Below are 20,227 nucleotides of genomic sequence, written 5' to 3'. Positions count from 1 at the left end.
AGAATCAGGAAAATCCCGCTAGTATCCAGTCGTGTCCATCCATTCCTTCATATATCTGCCACGCAGTGTTTCCACTATAAGCGGTTTGCCTTGCAGAGCCTGATTCCGCTCTGACCGGGATGAAACACAGACATACGGATGCAGCCAGTGAGGCTGAGATTTGCGACAGACAAGGCAGCATTGCAGCCCGTTGCCTTGGCTGCTTTCCTCTGTCCGCGCTGCTCAGGCACCAGAGCTCCTCTCCCAGCGGACCGATCACTTTCACTACCTCGCACCTGTGATGCCGTTGGTTGATCTCGAACATACATTGCCCATCGGATGCTCAGCCAACGGAAAGATCTCCAAAGTACCCATGCACCTGCCTAACTAGTACTAGCCTCCAATAGTGCCAAGGCGGGTATCGGGCCGAAAATAAGATTCGGAAATCCCGGCAATCTAGGTATGTCGTGCATGTTCAGCAACCAACTCACATGAATTGCCAGTCACGTGAGTAATATTTCGCTGGAGTCACCTCGACCTCAATCTCCATCGTGCTGCACCACAGCCGATACTGTACATACCCAGAATGGGACGAGAGTTCTGGCTCAACTCTAATGCGGGACTATCTTGCCCTATCCGCATCCAGGCTAGGAGTCTCCGACGGCAGCTTTTCAACCTCCGCAGCGTGCACCACATCCTTTTCTGCGGACTGACTGAGTGGATTACCCTCTTGTGCCATCCTCGCTTCCACGGCATGTTCAAGCTCACCGATCCTCTTGGCGAACTCGCGCTCTTCGCTCCAGACGAAGGGAGATTTGGAGGCGAAGAGGAGGTCTAGGGATTCCAAACTGCGTTGATTGGTCTCGGGATAGAAGCAGTAGATGATCGGGATGGTGATGATCTGGAAGGCGCCGATGACAAAGAATGTATTCGCACCGATGTTTGAAAACATGATGGGAATCACCAGTCCGCCACCGCCGTAGCCAATAGACCATCCCGCGACATTGAAGGCGTTTCCTGTGAACGAGTCAGTCAATAGTCCCAGCAACGAATTTCTGGCAATCTCAAAGAGCTCCACGCACCTCTTGCACGGAGTGCGGTCGGGAAGATCTCGGTCGCGTAGACCCAAGGAATGACGAGCCATGTGGCGGCGAAGACGAACATGTAGACAGGGATCAGTGAGGCGGTGGCCTTTCCGATGTTGTCTGCCTTGTCTGGGTTGTTCTTGATAGCCACCATGAGGCCGCCGACCATGAACAGAAGTATGGTCTGTAGGGAAGAGCCCACAAAAGCCAGCTTGCGGCGACCGAGGTAATCCATGCTGTAAATGGCAACGAGAGTAGCTGGGATACCGACAGTGTTGGTGATTGCGCCGAGCCAGGATGACTTGATGCCGTTGAAATTGGCCAGGGCGAAGATGTAGCCCGAGTAGATAAGAACAGCGGCAATTCCAGTGCAGAACTGACACATGACTTGCAACCAGAAGCCGAGCTGGACACGCCGGGCGATATGCAGGTCGCCATAGCCGACGCCCACCAGCATAGACCAGTAGGAGTTGCGCTTGCCGCTCTCCTTCTCAAGCTCGTCGGCGACGATAATCTCGTTGACTTCGTGTTGAACCGTGGTTGTGTGAGCACTCTCGCCACGGGCCAGGGCGAGGATCTCCAGAGCTTCTTCCCGGCGACCGACCTTGACAAGCCATCGAGGGGATTCAGGCATCATCAAGGTCAGCGGTACCAGAATGAAAAGTGGGAGCATGTTGGCGGCAAACACGAATCTCCAACGGAAAGAGCCGTCGCCAAAGGTTGTGAAACTGATACCGAAACCGAGCCAGACGATAATGGCAATGCCGACAAAATTTGCCATGAACGTAGCCGTGATGACCTTGCCACGATGGTGAGAGGCTGCGATCTCGGCTGTCCAGGTGGGGACGGTGCTCATGAGCTGACCAGCTCCCATGCCAGCGATGATACGAGCACAGAGCATCATGTTCAGATTCTGGGCAGCACACTTGTATTTTCGTGAGATGAAATGGCTTTCAGCAGGAGGGAGTGTTGATGAACCGACTTACCTGTAGAGCACAACCCAAGAATGCCCAAACCGCGCCAAAATGCACAGCCTTGGAACGTCCGTACGTGTCGGCGATCCAGCCGGCCATAAAAGCACCGCAAAGGCTTCCCAGATAGTAAATGGCAACGATGCCACCCTGTCGGGTAGAATTGGTAACAACGCCATCTTCCGTGCCAATCTGCATTGTGTAGGTGTAGTGAGGTGCGGCTTGCACGCTGGCCATGGCTCCTTGTGCCATACCATCGAAGCCGACGGCGAAAGCAGCCACGAAGCCGGTAAGAAGGAGGAGTTGGCGCTGGCTAAGTCGCCGCCAGTAACCTTTGAGGAAAGCCATGATTTGTGCTGCGTCCCTTTGGCGGAGCTTGAGTTTTCTTGATGTATGGTTTAGATTGATCTTGCTTTGCACTCTTGACGAGGACTGCAAGGTAGAAACTTTGGATGGGGGCCGAAAATATTTCGTCGAGGTGATGATGATCTTTATATTCGTCTCTGTCCCAGTTTGTAGCACAACCTCCTTCACTTCTCCCTAGTCTCAACTGGACCCCACAAGCTCGAGATTGCTAGACACTACATCCACGCGACCAGACAGCCTTCGAGACGAGACGTAGACGAGACGTAGACGAGGTGCTGAGATTCGCTCTCGTCTCCACGCGAAGATTCTGTACCCCGATATTACTTCTGGGGGCGGAGAGCTTTTCGAATCGACGGCCAAACATGCGGGGTAGACAGTAGCTAGTAACGTACAAGGGTAAAAGCAACTGGAGGGACTTCTTTCCGAGGCACTCGTAAGGATCTTGGCCCAAATATTTGGAGACTATTGAAATTCGATAGTGGCGCCACAGCTCCCCAATTTGGCGCAAGACGGGCTGAGTTCGAGACGAATACGAGTTGAAGTTCAGAGGTTACAAAAAGTTCTAAGCTAGCGCCCCATGTACTGACCATTTGTTTAGCGAGACGTTCAAGGGTGACAGGCTTAGCAGCCTTGGTCGCTCCACCCTTCGAGGTCAGCAGGTGATACTCGAGACGCGGATTCAAGACGATCATGGTAAGAAGTAAGGGGTTTAGCCAGACAGATTCACCCATAATAACCACCTACTGGTATTCTACTCCAGAAGCATTGACCTGCGATTAATTGTTCAGTCTGGACGACTCATTATTGGCTCCATAGTCTTTGCATGCCTGTCTCGTTTGTGTTTCAAGGTATCAGCTAGCTTCCTATTCATGTGGACCAGACATCCTCCTGTAACCGCCGTGCCTGCTTCAGCTCGTATCTTACATGATTGTCCGCTGCCTTCTCATCATAGCCTTTTGCTTGCATCATGACCTTCACCAGCGCCTCACGTACACCTCGCGCCATGTCAGTCGAGCCGCAGACATAAAAGTATGCACCATCGTCCAGCATCTTCGCTACGAGTTCACCATATTCTTCCAGCTTATTTTGCACGTAGACCCTCTTCTCTTGTTGTCGTGAGAATGCTGTAATAATGCGGAACCTGTCTTTGCCCAGCATTTCCTCAGTCTTTTCCCATTCTTGGGAATACAAGTAATCGTGCTCAGGAGAGCGACAACCGAACAATAAGAGCATGGGCCCAACCTCTTGACCGGCCGTAGCAATTCGAACTCGCTCCTGGACAAACCCACGGAAGGGAGCAATGCCTGTGCCAGCTGCTACCATGATAATAGGAGTTCTGTTGTTGGCTGGCAACTTGAAGGTTGAATGGCGGATGTGAAGGAAGACCTTTCCCCCAGCAAGCTTGCCCCGTGGACCATCTAGATCGTAAGTCAAACCATTGGATGACTGACCTTCTTGATTAATGCCGTGCTTGAGAGCTAGTAGGTAGTTTGATGCCACGCCGTGCATTTTGTCGGCTATAATTCCCGAAGAGGAGCAGGCAGGAAGTGCTTTAGTGGTAACGACTGCGGTGATGGCAGGTTTCCGTGGCTCGATGGCCGGGGAAGACGCAATTGAATAGTACCGTGCTTGAAGACGCCCAAGGCGCTCAACGAAAAATCCGATCGGTACCTGCCATCTGGCTTCTGGATCCGCAAATTCCATGACCCTTGCGATGTTCCAGCATCGCAAGGTCACAAGCTGATGGAAAGTCTCACGAGATTCGATCAACGTTGACAGGGCTGCCTTCGCCCTGTCTGTTGGCGCATAATGGAGAAGCTTCTTCAGCAAATCGGACGACACAGGACCGCAAATTTCCAAGTAGTATTTGAAAATACTCTCGCGCGTTGTTGGCGAGGGGAGAGGAATCTTAACGTGTTCCGAATCGATATCGTCTCTGAGCCGAACCACAACAGGTTCTTTCCGGGAGTTTTCGTCCAGCCCCAGAAGGTCCATTATCTTATTGACCTCGTTCTCGGGATTTGCAGGCCAGATGGCCAGATGGTCGCCTGATTGATACTTCAGCTCCGGCACGCCTGAAAGGTCGAACTCCATATGCAAGCAATTGCGGCTGGGATCTGTGTAGAGTTCTTTACTTTGAGCAACCGGACAGCTGTATGGATTTCGATGGTTGATGATAGCACTTGTCGTTCCTTCGAGCTGAGCGCTACTCCTCTCCCCTAAGTAGACCTTGGCAAAATCGACTGTTGTACTTTCAATCAAGATCTCCGGCTCGTACCTGGATTCCGCCTCGGTCCAATTGTATTGCTGTGCAATCATAGTAAGGATGTTGTCCGACCACTCCATGAAATCCTCGTCGGTAGCAACAGTGCCTCGTGCCTCATCTCCTTTTCCAACAGGCCCAAGTCTTGTCGCTCCCATCAGGGAGAGTCCTGCATCGACCACATCAACGCACTTGTTGTAATATTTGTAGCTGCTGTTACCCAAACCAAAGGCACAATACTTCAGATTGCGTAGACGTCCTTGTTTGGCATCCACTCTGTCACGAGTCCAGCGTGAGACCACTTCAAGGAATCCGATTGCGTTATCGGTAGGGTCGCCCTCGCCGAAGGTTGCGAGAACGAAGATGGCGAGCTTTGAACCTGGAAAAGTCTCCAGGTAGTTGTGGTCGAAATCATCTAGGTCCGCCACAAAGGCTTTGACTTTGTATCTGGTGGTGAGATCGCGAGACAGGCTGTTAGCGAGACGCTCGCTTCTTCCACTTTGCGATCCGAAGAACACAACAACATCGGAGCCCTGCCATATCAGCGTTATGTTGATCCAGGGGGAAGGGCTTGTGTACCGTTTTGTCAAGGACCTTAACAATGTTTCTGCTATTCTCCTTCTGTATGTTGCCCTCTTCATTGGCGCCCCAAATGATGTCGAACCATCCTTTTTCGGGACCTGAGCCTGGGAAGAAGGTGTAGAGAAGCGCCAGCAGGACTATCAAGCCGAACTGGTCCCAAAAATCAAGATGTTGCAACGACAGCGATACCTTTGGCGGCAGGAGCGATGCCGACGGCAAGCGGATCCATGTAGGTAAGGTAGTGACGCTCTGCATCCCGGCGTCCATATTGAGAATGCCCTCCGACAAGACTCAGTTGTAGATACCTGATTATGAGCGTTATATTGCCAGAACTCGATATAAATGTAATTAACAAAGGCAAGGCGTGGCAAGGCACAACCTGTTTCCGGTCCAGAATCGCAGCCTTGTCGCCTTGAATTGGAAACTCCATCACGTCAACAACGGCTGGACCTGTCCCCGCTACCATCACAGACTTTTCATTTGTCTATCGATTGATCGGTGGTTGTTGGCGGCTTCAAGGAAGTGCAAATTGATAGGACACATCCCCATCCAGGGGTTTCGTCTCGAAATCGTCCCGTGCGCACTAACACCCTTCGTATCGATTTCGTCTCGGTTTGTTGCCATTGTCAGTGGGGCATCTCTTCGTTACGATTACTAGGGTAGTGTGCAAGACAGACAACAGCGAACACGCCTGTATTGGAGCACCATGTTGTGAGCACCATGTTCTGGTTAGTGAGTAAGCATGCAATCCCGCCTTTGGATCTGGGTATTTCAGACCGCCACTCTTGTGTTCCGCGATATATCTTGATCCTCCTGGATCTTGACCACCTTTTGTGCAGCGATGCACCTACAACCAAGTTAAACACTTTCAAATGGGACCTCCATGAATTTACATTTGCTCAAGGCTTGACGTCACACCCAAGTTACTACAATGTTCTTGTTCGTTCTCTTATCTGAAGCCAGTGGGCTGCTCGCTGTGGCCTACTTCATCATACTACCTCTTTTCGAATATTTCTATGATTCGAAGAAACTACGACAATATCCCGCACCATTTCTTGCAGGAGTGACCAATCTATGGCATATGCAGAAACAGTTCACTTACCAGCGCTGGCAATCAGTCGACAAAGCCCACAAGAAGTTGGGGCCCATCGTGCGCCTCGGTCCCAATGAGCTTTCGTTCACAGATCCCCGTGCCATCAAAGATATCTACGGGCACTCCTCGCCAGCACTGAAGGCAGACCTCTACGAGGCCATCTCGTCGTCGCATAAACATGTTCTGGACGTCATCGACCGCGAGGAACATGCTCGGAAACGCAAGCTGATCGCCAACGCCATGTCGATGAAGATGATCGAGGAGTATGAGCATCGTGTCCACGAGGACATTCTCGAACTGGTCAAGCAATGGGACGCACGTTGTACCGGCCCGCCCGCTCCTGGCGTAACAACACATCCTGAGGGAGAAACAATTGATGCTCGACGCTGGCTCAACCTCTTGACACTGGACATGATTGCCGACCTTGGAATGAGTAAGAAGATGGGCTTCGTCAAATCCGGAGATGATGTGGTCACGTGCGAGACGATTGGTGGGAAGACATATGAGGCCAATATCGAATTTGGAATCGGCACGAACCAAAATCTCACCGCAACAATGGGTCTGTCATGGAAAATGCGCTGGCTCACCTCCAAGTTGCTGGCTTTTCATCCTGGTTGGCAGACAGGCGCCAACATGACCAATTGGTCGCACCATCTGACCAAGCAGCGTCTGGCACGCGAGAGAGCTGGGGAAAAACTGCATGATATTTTCGACTCTCTCATCTGGACGAAGAACAGGCAGCCTGTTCCCCACGAGGTGGGTGAGATCACCGCGGAAGTCGCCCTGATCTTGACCGCAGGCAGCGACACGACAGGAATTGCACTCTGCAATATTCTGATGCTGCTGATCATGAATCCGCGATGCCTTGTCAAGCTACACGAAGAGTTAACCGCTGTATGCGGAGACTCGGAAGTCGTGCCAGCGTATGATGAGCTCAAGATCTTGCCGTATCTGAGAGCGTGCATCGACGAGGCATTGAGACAACGGCCGTCACTGCGCCAGGGCCTTCCGCGCACCACGCCCCCGAGCGGCATGGAGATCGCGGGACACTGGATTCCCGGGAACACCACAGTGTCAGCTCCATGCTGGACAATACACCATGATCCAGAGCTGTTTGAGGATCCTCAAGAGTATCGACCCGAGCGGTGGCTAGGGGAAGGGGGCGCAGAGCTCCAGAAGTGGTTCTTTCCCTTCAGTACAGGTGCCCGAGGTTGTGTGGGCCGTAACATTGCGTACATGGAGATCAGTCTGACCATAGCGACGATTATCAGACGCTATGAGTTCGCTTTCATCGAACCAAACTGGCAACCGACCATCTATGAGACATTGGTTGCGAAGCAAGGCCCGATGCCCGTGAAGCTCTGGAGGAGAACCAACAAGGTTTATTGCTAGATAGTATGGAGACTGCAAGCCATCATTATTAGTGGAGAGAATAACAATGACCTTTATCGTTTACTTGAAAATAGTAACGTTTGAGAATCGAGTATCATACCACACGTGGGAAAGAAAGCGAGCGTGGAGACCCAAGAAGTGATGGTATACATTAGTTTCGCTCCGTTGAGATTAGAATGGTCAAGCTGGCACAGTGCTAGATACCATTGATCCACCAACGCTTACAGATATTAAGGCATTTCCCATTCCTCTTTCAAAGAACTGATTATCCAAGCGGTGGGCCAGGAGTGTGTCTTCTGGAGATATAGGAGTAGATCAATGACGCCGTCGCGTTCGCGTTGGTCGACCATAAGTGGGCCCCCTGAAAAGATACCTAGTCAGCACCTCATCGACGGTCTTGAGTCAGGTTAGGAGAAGGGGTCATGGAGATCGTACATATAAATACTGCATGGCACAATGTTATGAGCATTGGTACCGTCGCAAGGGAGTTTTTACATGCGCCGCAGATGGATCGTGCATGCTCGACTACTTTGGCCTAAGTAAAGTTTCGTTAAACTGATGGACATGGTCTTAATGTATTGGAAATCCTTACATCTGATTCCCAAAGCCGGCCATGCATCCTTCGCACAGCAAACCGGGTGGGTTTGTACATGGTCAAGAGCATACAAGCAAGATGATAGTAGGCAAAGGCCATCACTGCCGTTGTCAGACATGAACGGAAAGCGGAGCTAACAAAGGACAAGAGGGGACAACTTACCATGCCAATCAGCGGTGAAAAAATACTGGGGAAAAGGATTCGAGCTTCCCTCGTCTGCCTGTCCGTGCCATACCGGGTCAAAGGTGGCAGGTCTGGTCTTTTTCCAGTTCTCAAGAGCCTCTGTCAATTGTTTCCACTCACCGAGTCGGGCAATCGGATCCGTGGTGCCTGTGCCAAAACAAAAGTGAAGGACTGTACTACACATCCAAACCATCGTGTTTGCCCACGCGGTCTCGGCGCGCAGTCGGCTGAGAGTATCACTTTCGACGATGACGGGCGGAGGCAGGAGTGTGAGACTTCTGTCTACGTTTGGCGGCTGCTGATTCACGCAAGCGTTGTAGAGGCATTGCTTGACGTATATCCAAAACGCAGCTTGTCGCAGCGTTGGGGAGGAGGGGTCTATGGATGAGGGTTGTGACGCGCGTATAAGAGCGGAACAGCCGGTGAGATGTTGTTCCTGATCCAAACCCGTAACCATCACTGGGGTGTGTTAGGGGACACTCAATACGCATTCGTAAGTGCACAATTTAAAGAGATCACTTACCATTGAGCTGCTCAAAGACACGTAGAATGACGATGGCGCATAGGAGTGCATCGTCATCGGCCACAGTTCCAGAAGTCAGTTGTTCTACGAGGAGTTTGACGCATGCTTGATGTGCCTGTTCAGCAGCCTCTGTGTCTCCCATGTGCCTTGCCGCCACAGACATGACTGCATGGAGAAGCGTCGGTGAAGTCTTCGCCATGGCTGGAATCTTAAGAGTGAATTGGCGTGACGCATCGGTGCAATCAAGCCACCGGCCAAGATTCTCGCTGTAGTGGTGAATAAGACATCCTTGCTGGTGAGTGACTGATGAATACTGGGGAACAGCACTGGTCAGGGATGGGATCCAGTGTTGTGACTCTGGTGAAAGGGATGCGGGATGCAATAACTGCGAGATCGAAATACTATTGCTTGTGAAGAGCTCCGACCCAGGTATCAAGGGGTAGTCGTCGGGCCATGAGTTTGTTGTATTTGTATCATCGGTCGAAGTTATAAGCAGAGACTCTCTGGGTGATGCGAGCGTCCCAGATGTTGACCGTAGAACGTCTTGCTCGTATTGATTGGATGGAGAGAATGGACAACTAGAGGGGGACTGATTCACAACACCCAGTGAGGTCTCGCTGTACGCTGTACTGAACCGGTGATTGAATGTCCCAGATCCCGTCGCTGTCGTCGTCGACGACGACGCGGTGGAGGCCCCTCTGCGCTGATGGATATCACGAAACTTGATACTCGGCGGTTGTCCGCGTAAGCAGGGCTGATCGCGTTTCTTGCACTGGCCGCACACTGGTTGTACTTCATCACCTGAGAATGGCCCTGTTGTCAGCGGACTGCCTTTAGGTGCGATCTGTCCAACCACCCAGTCAATCTTACTAACATTTCACATGTCGCGCTCGACAGGTTGCGCTGCATAACGAAGTCGTGTCAGTGAAAACTTTCTCAACACAGGCTGTGAGCGCCTTTGGCAGACTCACCAGCCGTCTCTGGATCGAAATTTCGCCATGTAGAACAGACACAAGTGCTCGGGACGACCAAAAAGCCGAGATCGACATTCGAAACGGCGTTTGTGGGGTGCAGACGAAACCTGGTCCTCCGCAAGACTTTCAAATATACCTGGGGAGCTGGGGAGCTGGCACAGTAGGGAAGCATGCGGGGAAGTGAGGGGCGTTATCGTCAAGGTCGATCGGTTACGAAGTTCTTGCGTCCAAGTTCCCGTCGTAACGAGTTCGTCTCGAATATCCCAAATTGAGCCTAGTTGGTTGGTCATAGATTGCTTCCTCGTGACGGCGGTGCCCTGTGAGCGGGCTCGGCCGGCAATTCCTTTTCATGTCTTGATCACGCAGGGTCAAATCTCGCACCAATAGCATAAGACGCGAAGCGGCTTCCAGTTCTGCCGTGGACAGGGACTTCTCATCTGAATCTTTTCGATCCACGAGAATCCGGGACATCGAGGCTGAGGAGAAGATTGGTGATAATGATGTGCATGAAGATGGAAGCACATGACTTGCGCCCGTGCAGGCTCTAGGCCTGTAAGGGAATAGCTCGACTATCTCGACTAGCTCCCCTCCGTTGGAAAGTCTGCCGACTTCAACAACGCTCACCTCACAGTAGTACCTAGGTACAGGTGTCAACACTCCTAACCACTGCCCTTCGCACTGCCAGGGCGACTTCGAGTTGATCTGCGCAGCAGAGGCCAACTGGACGGGAGATAATAATGATCACGACCGTGGATGGTCCAATGTGGGAAACCCGGACAGGGAGACTGCAGGATATGTACTTCAGTACGTGCGCACGATACCCGACGATGATTGCTCAGGTTGATTTGGTCCCACCAAAATGAGGGTGCGCCACTCGTCATGACTGGCTGAAGACGTCGTCAGATAACCGGGGTCGTGGGCTTTGTAGGCTGCTCCGTACGTGCTCTTCGCGGTTCGAGATAAAAATGCTTTGCCGTAATGAGTTCAGATGACTAAGAGTCCCTGAATGCTAACAATCGACAACCACAGCGCCTCAACACCGATGTCTTCGCTTCAAAAGGCTCTACCGCTGAGACTGAGACAATCGTCGCTCCAGTTCAGCCTGAATGCTCTGCTGTTGTGTCTCCTCGTACCCGGGCGGCGCATCAGGCGGCGGCTGAGGTTCCGACGGGCCCGTTTGCGGAGGTGTCCGTTGACTGATGCCACCCGGCGACTCAAGCAGGTCAGGAGGGTCTGCGCCCTGGTACGACGCTACTCTGTCACTTCCAGACTCCTGGTATGAAGGCAGTTGGTCCAGATGAACAGTGTCGAGGTTCACATTGTCCAGAACACTGTCCTGTCGTCCGCCAGTCAGGTTTTCCTCCCTGGCCGTCGACACAACTTGTTGCAGTCTCTCCTTGATTCGTTCGAAAGTCGAATGGAAGTCTGGGGCCCCGCCTTCTTTGAACGTCAACTTGAGTTCGATGTTGGCATGGGCGGTCGGGATGTTGCCGCCGGGCACTGGCTGAAGTACCGCTTGCCATGCATTCGGTCCGAACCAGGGCATCGAGACACAAGAGTCATGGATGTTTAGTAGTGGCGCCGAAAACGATTTGAGCTCTGGAGTGGCAGTGTCCGGAAGATAAATGATCTGTCCCCATTAGTCGGAGCACCTCGCACATAGTCCACCATGAACTCACTCTTTGGTTTGTGATATATGCTGTGCCCGAGTTGCAGTGAATGGCCAAGGGATTATTGCCGGGATACGTGGCTGGAGTAGTGATGGCCAAAGCCAGTCTTGGGGTCGACTTGTGCATGATCCGTTCGCCTGGTAATGGTACAAAGCCTTTCTGGCTGTCCAGCATGACCCAGCTAAATCAAAAGAACATTAGCTCGCGCCTCGCTCGTACAAACGATCGAAAATGCGTACTTGATGGACATGACGCCGGCTGTGAGAGATGTGAGATTTAGGCAGCTAGGCCGGAGGCCTCGAAGCGAAACCTTGGAGATTTGTGATGCGCCGCCCTGCGGACGGCTGTAGGATTTTGGAAGCGACACAAGCGGGTTAATGGTAAGGGATACACTTTCGGTGTAAAGTTGATGATATCTTTGATGGCTTGTTGCTGTCATGTCGTTGTCAGGAAGTCGGCCTTCGGTTAGGCAGCGAGCGGCTTCACCTGTTTCGGGCTAGTGTGGCATGGTCGCAGGCTGGGCGCGCCGCCGCTTTGACCGCTCCAAGAACCCTCGCCATCGTCCCATCCCGATCGTCCCAATCGTCCGTTTCTTCCTTAAGGTACTCTCCATCTGCTTCCTTGCTCACCTCCGTCACCTTGATGCACCTGTCGTGCATTACAGGCTTCCGCCTGCATAGGCCACCCTAACATCTACACCGACCCCTTGAAACCGACCTCGCCCATTCCCAGCACACTCGTGTCAAAGTCCGCAATCTCCTCTCCTCCGCATCCTGCACCTCTTGACGCAGCCTGTTGTGGGCCCCTTCAGGTCTTCTATTCCACGATGGCACACTCGGCTTCGCCACCTACACAACGTACTGCTGAACCTCCGCCGTCCATACTCTACGCCGCGACCCAGGGACCTGAGGTGTCGCCAAGGGGTCAGCCTCCTTCTTCCACCTTGCAAAGATGATCGGCGTGGTGGGCTCCTCTGTCGTTCCTTGCAGTTTTGCAAAAGACCGGGAAAGAGTCATTAAAATTGAACATCGTCAAGTGGCGAGTGAGACACCCGGCTCCTCTGCTGCTCCGTCGGTCTTGCAATCATGCATCTCAACTTGGTGGAGATTGACATGGAACAGCGTCATACAGCGGGTGCTGTGTACAAGCTGGCACAGCATGCTATGCGCCACATCTGTATGTCCATTCACAACCTCACTGCAAAAGTTGATCGCCAATGGTTTCACTCCAACGATCGCAGCCGCACTTCCCAGACGATAATGCCTATGATGGGCGGGTGTTTGCCTATAAGGTTGCCCATCAAGTCCGAAGAAGACCGCAGCATCGTTGAAAGGCCCATTGGAGGCGACTGTCTCGGTAGTTCAGGACGCTCTCATCGTACTTGGACCAACAGGAATTGCAGGGACGAGCCAGCGCCCAATGCATTACCCTGTTTTGAGGATACCACTGTCGTCGTGAACATTACTAATCTTCGTGATACCTAAAGCCCTTGTCTCTCATCGCTTTTTTGGTGGCCTGACCTGCTCCACTCTGTCGTCGCGGCGGTATTACCCTCCGAAAGAGTTCACGTAAAGTTTGCGTAGCCACCAGGGGAGAAGTCATATGTAGACATGGGGCAGCTCATCAGTTGTGAGGATCTCTGTCTAGGAGAGTACGGTTCCCTCCAGGACTTCATCACGCACAGAGAATTACTACGGACGAGTTGGAGTCCAAGGCCATAGCATCATTCGGATATACCTAGTTAGGGTGGGTAGCTTCAGACATGATCGGCGGGCCCAGTCTGTTGTTGAAATGGAGACTTGTCAGTCTCGGCATACCTACCTGACATTCCTCCTTCATCACTTCACACTTCGTATCCTACACGAGGACTACCATCGTAGATATTCAATCCCCGGCCTATGAATTACTTGCTTCGAAAGGCACAATGGGCGGCCTACTCCGGACACACGAGGAGTTGTGCGACTTTCTCACTCATCAGTCTAGCTCCTCTTCACCAACCATTGACGCAGCTGACCTGAATCCGGTGGTCAACAGCCGCATGCATCTGGACTTCTAATCAGCGCCGACCCGGCTACAGGTGCCCTAAGAAGGATGCGGGCGGCTGGCATAGGATTGCGGGCTGAAGTTTAATAACCGAAAACCAAACCCTCCCCGCCGCACTAAGTGTTATGTAGAGAATTGCATTAAAGACGATGGAGGTCAGTGGAGACGTTGACTGTGAGAGGATCGCCGTCGCAGGAAGAGACTCCTTTTCAGAAGTACTCAGGGCATCAGAGCTAAGTATAAGGGACTTGGCACGCTAGTTAGTACTACTTTGGGAGACATTTTTTATGACCGAGTGATTTCCTCTCCTACCTGTGTTCGGACAGCATTACGTCTCACTCTGAGAAGAGCATCGAGCATGCTGCAAACAACACCACTCCGCGAAATGTCAACTTACATGCCTGGCGGCGCAGCAATACCTGAACGCAGTTTCTGATGTCTACAATCAAGAGATTGTAGCCATCTCTTCCTGTCCTCCCTTACTCTTCGTTGACCTTCGGATGCAGCAGACTTTGTTGTGCTTGGGCGAAACTGGACACAGCCCACGCAGAGGCCACGTCAAGGACAACAGAGGAATCCACCGTGCTTCTGCCCGTCTTGGATATCTGCCCATGAGAATGGCCGAGAGCGAAGATGTGGCCGCCGCCGATTCAACCCTTGGCTCAGGCCAGGTAATGTGTACAAGTCGGCCACGGTCCTATATGCCATCCTGGCCTTAACATGCTGTTGAAGCATAGATCTACAAGCCACGAGTCTACTCCTATTGCGACCGGGCTGGGTAAAGCACAGTGCACCTCTGAGCGTGCCCGGCATGCAAATCGGCTGGCTGGCGAAATCCAGCATGTCGTTACCGAGTCCGGAAATATTTCCATGCCGTTGTTCTGACCAACTACTGTGATACTAGTGTCTACTTACCTGGATAGTGAGTGATTTGGTACTGGTTGTTACGTAAGTTGTCCCGCCCTTCAGCCTCTGCTAATTCGCAGACACATAGGAGCACTTCAGCACACTCAGGTTCTTGTCGCAGAGATTCGCATGATGCCGAGCCAAGATAATACTGCCAACACAGTGGGAATGTACATTCGAGGAGCAAGAAAGAATGGTTTTGCGTGTAAACCCGCTCATACCTCGATCTGCCACCGACCGAGTTCAGGACATGCCCGCGGAGATGTCGAATACGCGCTATTTCAATGGATTTTAATTGACATGCAACCATCATACCACACTAGTTATTGATCGAGGGACTCGATCTGCCATTATTCATTGCTCCTTCCATTGCCGACTTTGGTTTTACTCAACTCATCATCTTTACGAGACCATGCACGTTACCCTGGCGACTTTTTCACCATGAACAACCTCTCACACTTGGTCAGCAGGTCGTGGATCGGAATCGCCAAGTCAAACGCGGGCAGAGTGAGAGGGACCACACTTACGCAGACAGCGACCTTCAAGCGGTATTCGCTTGTGCCGGTAGTGGCCGTGTCTGGAGCTGCAACTCTCTGGTTGTTCTCCTCTCAAACGACTGTCCACGCTGAAGCTCCTCACTATACTAGCATCAAACACTATGCCCGCGACCACGCTCACTCTCACACGCACGGCTACGACAAGCGACTTGTCCTACATACGGCGCCAGTGACTCCCTCTAAGCCCGTCGCACACGAGAATAGGGCCTATATGGCCGATATCGATACGAAGCTAGAACATGAATCTTTGGATCTGGCACGACATCCCGTGGAAGAAGCCGTACTGACGAGTGCACCAAACGTCCCTCCATCTATCACCCGCGATTATCCCGTGGTTCTAAAGGTGGATCTAACAAGAACCATAAAGAAGACACAATTGACAGGTACATACAAGTACGAACAGTAGACATTCAACGACCAGGTTCCGGGACCTTTTATTCGCGCACGTGTAGGTGACATTATAGAAGTGACATTCACTAATAAGGACGAGAGTAGAATGCCGCATAACATCGACTGCTACGCTATTCTGGGCCCAGGGGGCGGTTCGGCGGTGACGACGACCGAGGAAAATCAAACTAAGACGGCAAGATTCAAGCTACTGTGTCCCGGACTCTTTGTCTATCATTGCGCAGCGGCCCCGGTGTCAGTCTACATCGCCAATGGGATGTTCGGGCTGATGTACGTCTAGCCAGTAGAGCATGATCTTCCTGCTGTAGATAAAGAGTATTATGTGATGCAAAGTGAGTAGTACCACGAGCCACCCGAGGTGGACGATAACGGCAGGAAGTCGAACCAGGTGGAATTTTCCTATCCCAATGCACTGCGCGAAGAGCCCGAGGCCGTCGTTTTCAACGGGAGGGAGTTAGCCTTGACCCGAGATAAGCCTTTGAAAGCAAATGTCAACGATACCGTACGCATCTTTTTCGGCAATGCAGGACCGAATCTGACGAGTGCTTTCCATGTGATTGGGGGCAATTTCAGACGTGCGTATCGTGATGGCGATGTTGTCAGCCCGCCGGCGCAATTTGTCTCGACCTTAAGTGTTCCACCGGGCGGAGCAACCATCGTCGACATGCACATGCTTGTGCCCGGGACGATGACCTTGGTCGATCATGCCATTTTCCGTTTGGACAAGGGAGGAGTCGGTTACTTGAATGTGGCCGGGAAGCCCAGGCCTGACATCTATCAGAGCGTGCAACCTCCTGCGCCGTGTGTTGGATGCAAGTTACATCCCTGATGAAGCTGGCTCCCTTCCAGGATGATATATGGGTCTCGAAAGCAAACTCCAGAACAGTTGAGTAGAAAGTCCTGGTATCGTCGTTTGTGTGGGCGTGAGGTCTGTATTTATTGCTTGGGTTATTTCGTTCTGGTTCGAGCATGTGCATGTGGCTGTCCCATGTGTCTTTTGGTAACGGGCGTGAGAGCTTTGGTTGCTTCTGTGGCGAGGATAGAGCATACGATTTGGCGTTGTGTGTTGGTCGGAGAGATAAGCTGCGCTGTGAGCGGCAGTTTGCGACCGGCTTGGGGAGAGTTATGGTGTTATTCCTGCGGACTCTTCATTCATATATGGTTAGAATGAAAGCCAACCATGGAAGCAGTAAGAGCAGCGATCGGTTGTGCCAAAGCCACAGGTCTGTTGAAGTTTGAGCACAATAAAGGGGTAACACTGTGTGTCAATGGAATGAGCCACATAAGGCTATACTCTAGTTACCACCCTCTACCAAAGGAACTCATTCTGTCCCATGTTGCTCCTCACTGTGACCTATACTGCCGTTCCTACTCTCTACGAAGAGTTTTGGTGTTGATATAGTGATTAAAACTCAGCGGACGTGGCGAGTGTGCTTGGCTGGGAGCCCTCTTCCGAATTATACTGTAGGCCTGTCCATCAGAACGAAGTGTTGACGGCAATCCGGCCCGTTTTCGTACCCTAGCTGGAAGTGGAGGGACTTTGAATACTGGACTTGCCAATTTTGACGAAGAACGATTTGGTGTTGGCGAGTGGTGGAGAAAATCTCCGTCTTCATCATGTGTTGAGCCGCAATCCGAAGTGATATCATCCTCCACAAATGGTCTCTTTCCCCGTACATTTTCGGTGAATTCGCGCTCAATGGAGGAGAAGGCACGGCTCTCATAGCCGTGCTGCGTTTTGAAGGAGGCGAAGGCTAGAATAGTCTGAAGCCGACGAGCAATTTATTTGCGAAATTCGTCATTAGCCACGGCGCAAGTCCACGAATAGTTCAGAAGGGCAACCATGGAGATTTCTGGTCGATGCATAACTTTCGCAGCGACCTTAGTTACCATATCGGTATCATCATATCTCTGCTGAACAATCGGTCCCGTGTAAAAACTAGCAAAAGACGTCATTGCCATCAGTGGGAGTCAACATAGACAGTAGGCCATATTGAGTTCGAGAGGTACGAAGGCAGCAAGGAAGGAAGGGATGGAGCGGGAATTGCAACCTCGACAATGTGAAAAAAAAGGCAGCGCCGGCCAAGCAAGGTCGTGTCTCTCCAGGGAAGTTCAGAATTTAGATGGCTGGGTCAAACATTCCAAAAGCTGTAACTTCTAACCGGTGTGGACGCTTGACTGGGAAGACCTTGTAGCGACAAATAAAGTATATGGCCACAGCAGCGCCTGATGATGGCGTTGTCCTAGCTCTTTGCCGGAATTCTGCCCTGCCGTGTCAGGCTCCGGTCGAACCTTACTCGTAACTTGAGCGTGTTCTCTGCTCATTCGACGAGATGCCTCAGTCACATCCTAGCCTCCACCACCTGGTGAAGATAAGGACTAAAGTACCTGCTCGTGAGAGTTACTGTGACTGTCGAGCCGTGGCAGTTGGAGTTGAGATGGGACGGTTGGCTACGAGGCTGGCTGGCTAGTCTGGTGCCAGGGTCGTGCAGGGTCAAAGTTCCTTGGCGACATCGGCATACTTTCCTAAGAAAAATGGTCCATTCCTCGACTCCTAGGACTACACCGTACTCCGTATGCGACCCAGACAATCAACTGAGGACACTAAACCTCTGGTATCTCAGCACCAGTTCTTCTGACTGGGGAAGAACTTCCCCCTCTTGCATTGGCCATGCATTCACTATGCCCACGACACTTCCCCTCCTACGGGAAAATGTCACATACGAGGAGGCCAGACAAAGAGAAATCAACACCGTTCACCAACTAACATATCCCAAGGCGCAACTCGAGTTCTACAATTTCCTTTACAGACGTCAGATCCTAATTCAGAAGCGAGTCGCTCATCATCTCAATGTACCTTCTTCAACGTGTCAGGTCGCGGCTCCCAAGGACTGGATGCAGGGCAGCTTCAATCTATGCATCCCAGTAACTTTGGCCGACTCGAAACGTGTTCTTATTCGATTTCCGCTCCCTTATCGTGTCGGCGACAAGGTGTGTCCGGGAAATGCTGATGAAAAGGTTCGGTGTGAGGCTGCAACCTACGTATGGATGCAAAAAGAGTGCCCGAGGATCCCAATTCCTCGCCTCTATGGATTTGCCCTCTCAAGCGGCCAATGCGTATGTCCTCTTCCATGCTCTGGGCAAAATTAGGAACTTCTTATTAACGTTGTACAGTTTACTGCAGTTACGCATCGCCCTCTGCTCACCCGTTTACTACGTTTCCTTCGACATCGGTTCCTGTCTTGGTTCGGTCGTCCTGTTCCCTCCGACCTAATCCCTCATCACACCAGTCTGTCGCATGAGTTAGGGGGATATATACTCATAGAGTATGTTGATCAGACAAGGGGAAAAGCGCTAGCAGATACATGGGAGACTGGCCGAATGAACAAAGAGCTCAGGAGCAATTTATTTCGCAGCCTCTCACGAATCATACTGGCAATGACCCGGATTCATTATCACCGAGTTGGATCATTCATCATCGACGACCAAGGTCTTCTGCGGTTAGAAAACCGACCTCTTACGCTAGAGATACAAGATTTGGAGAACGATGGAATTCCTCTTGATATCCCAAGAGGCCGTACATTCTGTACCGCCGACGCATATGTCGATGCTCTGTTGTCTTGTCACGACAGTCGTCTACAACATCAGCCCAACGCAGTCAACGATGCAGGGGACTGCGTCAGTCAGATGTGCGCCCTGGTGCTCCTACGCGCCTTACGTCCTCGATTTTTTGACCCGAAGCTCAACCATGGGCCTTTCGCTCCTGTTCTGACTGACCTCAATGTCCACAACATCTTTGTGGACGATGATTGGAATGTCACTTGTATCATTGATCTCGAATGGACTGCAGTCCTTCCGCTTGAGTTTATACGGACTCCTCGTTGGCTGACAAGTCAGGCCGTGGACGAGATTGACGTCGATAACTACAACGTGTCCCGGGAAGAGTTCATGGGAATCTTTGAAAAGGAAGAAGGATACCTTGGTCGCTGTGACGATAACTTTCGATGCTCGTCTATTGTGAACAGGACCTGGACACTGGGTACATTCTGGTATGTGCTTGCCTTGCAAAGCTCGACCGGTCTTCATACACTCCTGTATGATCGCATCCAGCCGCGTTTTCATAAGGTGGATGAGGACAGCACCGACTTTTATATATCGACTTACCAGTACTGGACGGAAAATGCCAACGCTTTCATCAAAAAGAAAGTCGAAGACAAGATTGCCTACGATGAAAAATTATGCGAAGTCTTCGAGATGTCCCTGCATGATCGGTTCTGAAGCAATGTGTCACGGCGATGGCGTACATCAGATGTTTCGTTCAGCTGCTCTTGCCCTTGATGTCCGGTGCTGTTTTCATTTGACCTTGTTTCGTCCTTCAAGAGTACTTCATGACTTGTTCGTCACATGTCCTAGACGGTGACTTGTTGCGGGAAGTCCTGTCTTGTAGTGCGTCGTTGGTTGAGTCAGTAAGTACGTCACGGATGCCGCCGTTATAACGTCGAGAGAGGCTGTCATATTCTACCTTAAGACGGCAAGCACACTGTCCGGGAATAGTAAAGTTGTGAAATATCCAGCCACCCAATCAGAGTTGTTCAATTCCAAGCTCGATCCGAAGCTCTTCCTGCACCCAAGTTTCT

The 20,227-nt window shown here is 51.6% G+C and overlaps 7 protein-coding genes across 7 annotated transcripts; 3 read left to right on the top strand and 4 right to left on the bottom strand.

Annotated features, from left to right (window-relative positions):
- Window positions 1–601: 601 nt before the first annotated feature.
- On the bottom strand, window positions 602–2,383 carry PV05_03224 (uncharacterized protein; the record flags this gene model as incomplete). The annotated part of the gene is made up of 3 exons (XM_013463855.1): window positions 602–996; window positions 1,062–1,989; window positions 2,051–2,383. The coding sequence occupies 3 exons, from the start codon at window positions 2,381–2,383 to the stop codon at window positions 602–604; spliced, it is 1,656 nt and encodes a 551-aa protein (XP_013319309.1).
- An 885-nt stretch (window positions 2,384–3,268) lies between these two features.
- On the bottom strand, window positions 3,269–5,513 carry PV05_03223 (uncharacterized protein; the record flags this gene model as incomplete). Its single annotated transcript, XM_013463854.1, has 2 exons — window positions 3,269–5,197; window positions 5,244–5,513. 2 exons carry the CDS (start codon window positions 5,511–5,513, stop codon window positions 3,269–3,271), a joined length of 2,199 nt encoding a protein of 732 aa, XP_013319308.1.
- Window positions 5,514–6,177: 664 nt separating this feature from the next.
- Window positions 6,178–7,731, top strand: PV05_03222 (uncharacterized protein; the record flags this gene model as incomplete). The annotated part of the gene is made up of 1 exon (XM_013463853.1): window positions 6,178–7,731. One exon carries the CDS (start codon window positions 6,178–6,180, stop codon window positions 7,729–7,731), a length of 1,554 nt encoding a protein of 517 aa, XP_013319307.1.
- A 230-nt stretch (window positions 7,732–7,961) lies between these two features.
- On the bottom strand, window positions 7,962–10,296 carry PV05_03221 (uncharacterized protein; the record flags this gene model as incomplete). The annotated part of the gene is made up of 7 exons (XM_013463852.1): window positions 7,962–8,092; window positions 8,167–8,266; window positions 8,324–8,427; window positions 8,489–8,968; window positions 9,033–9,833; window positions 9,907–9,935; window positions 10,004–10,296. The coding sequence occupies 7 exons, from the start codon at window positions 10,294–10,296 to the stop codon at window positions 7,962–7,964; spliced, it is 1,938 nt and encodes a 645-aa protein (XP_013319306.1).
- A 773-nt stretch (window positions 10,297–11,069) lies between these two features.
- Window positions 11,070–11,850, bottom strand: PV05_03220 (uncharacterized protein; the record flags this gene model as incomplete). The annotated part of the gene is made up of 2 exons (XM_013463851.1): window positions 11,070–11,636; window positions 11,686–11,850. 2 exons carry the CDS (start codon window positions 11,848–11,850, stop codon window positions 11,070–11,072), a joined length of 732 nt encoding a protein of 243 aa, XP_013319305.1.
- A 3,216-nt stretch (window positions 11,851–15,066) lies between these two features.
- Window positions 15,067–16,419, top strand: PV05_03219 (uncharacterized protein; the record flags this gene model as incomplete). Its single annotated transcript, XM_013463850.1, has 3 exons — window positions 15,067–15,565; window positions 15,635–15,860; window positions 15,966–16,419. The coding sequence occupies 3 exons, from the start codon at window positions 15,067–15,069 to the stop codon at window positions 16,417–16,419; spliced, it is 1,179 nt and encodes a 392-aa protein (XP_013319304.1).
- Window positions 16,420–18,182: 1,763 nt separating this feature from the next.
- On the top strand, window positions 18,183–20,166 carry PV05_03218 (uncharacterized protein). Its single transcript, XM_013463849.1, has 2 exons — window positions 18,183–18,707; window positions 18,765–20,166. Exons 1-2 carry the CDS (start codon window positions 18,273–18,275, stop codon window positions 19,866–19,868), a joined length of 1,539 nt encoding a protein of 512 aa, XP_013319303.1. The 5' UTR covers window positions 18,183–18,272; the 3' UTR covers window positions 19,869–20,166.
- The last annotated feature ends 61 nt before the right edge of the window (window positions 20,167–20,227 follow it).

Source organism: Exophiala xenobiotica (genome assembly GCF_000835505.1).
Source record: "Exophiala xenobiotica strain CBS 118157 unplaced genomic scaffold supercont1.2, whole genome shotgun sequence".
NCBI classification, from domain to species: Eukaryota; Fungi; Ascomycota; class Eurotiomycetes; order Chaetothyriales; family Herpotrichiellaceae; genus Exophiala; species Exophiala xenobiotica.
The sequence above is the reverse complement of the archived record's forward strand: the minus strand, read 5'-3'. Positions and strand labels throughout refer to the sequence as shown.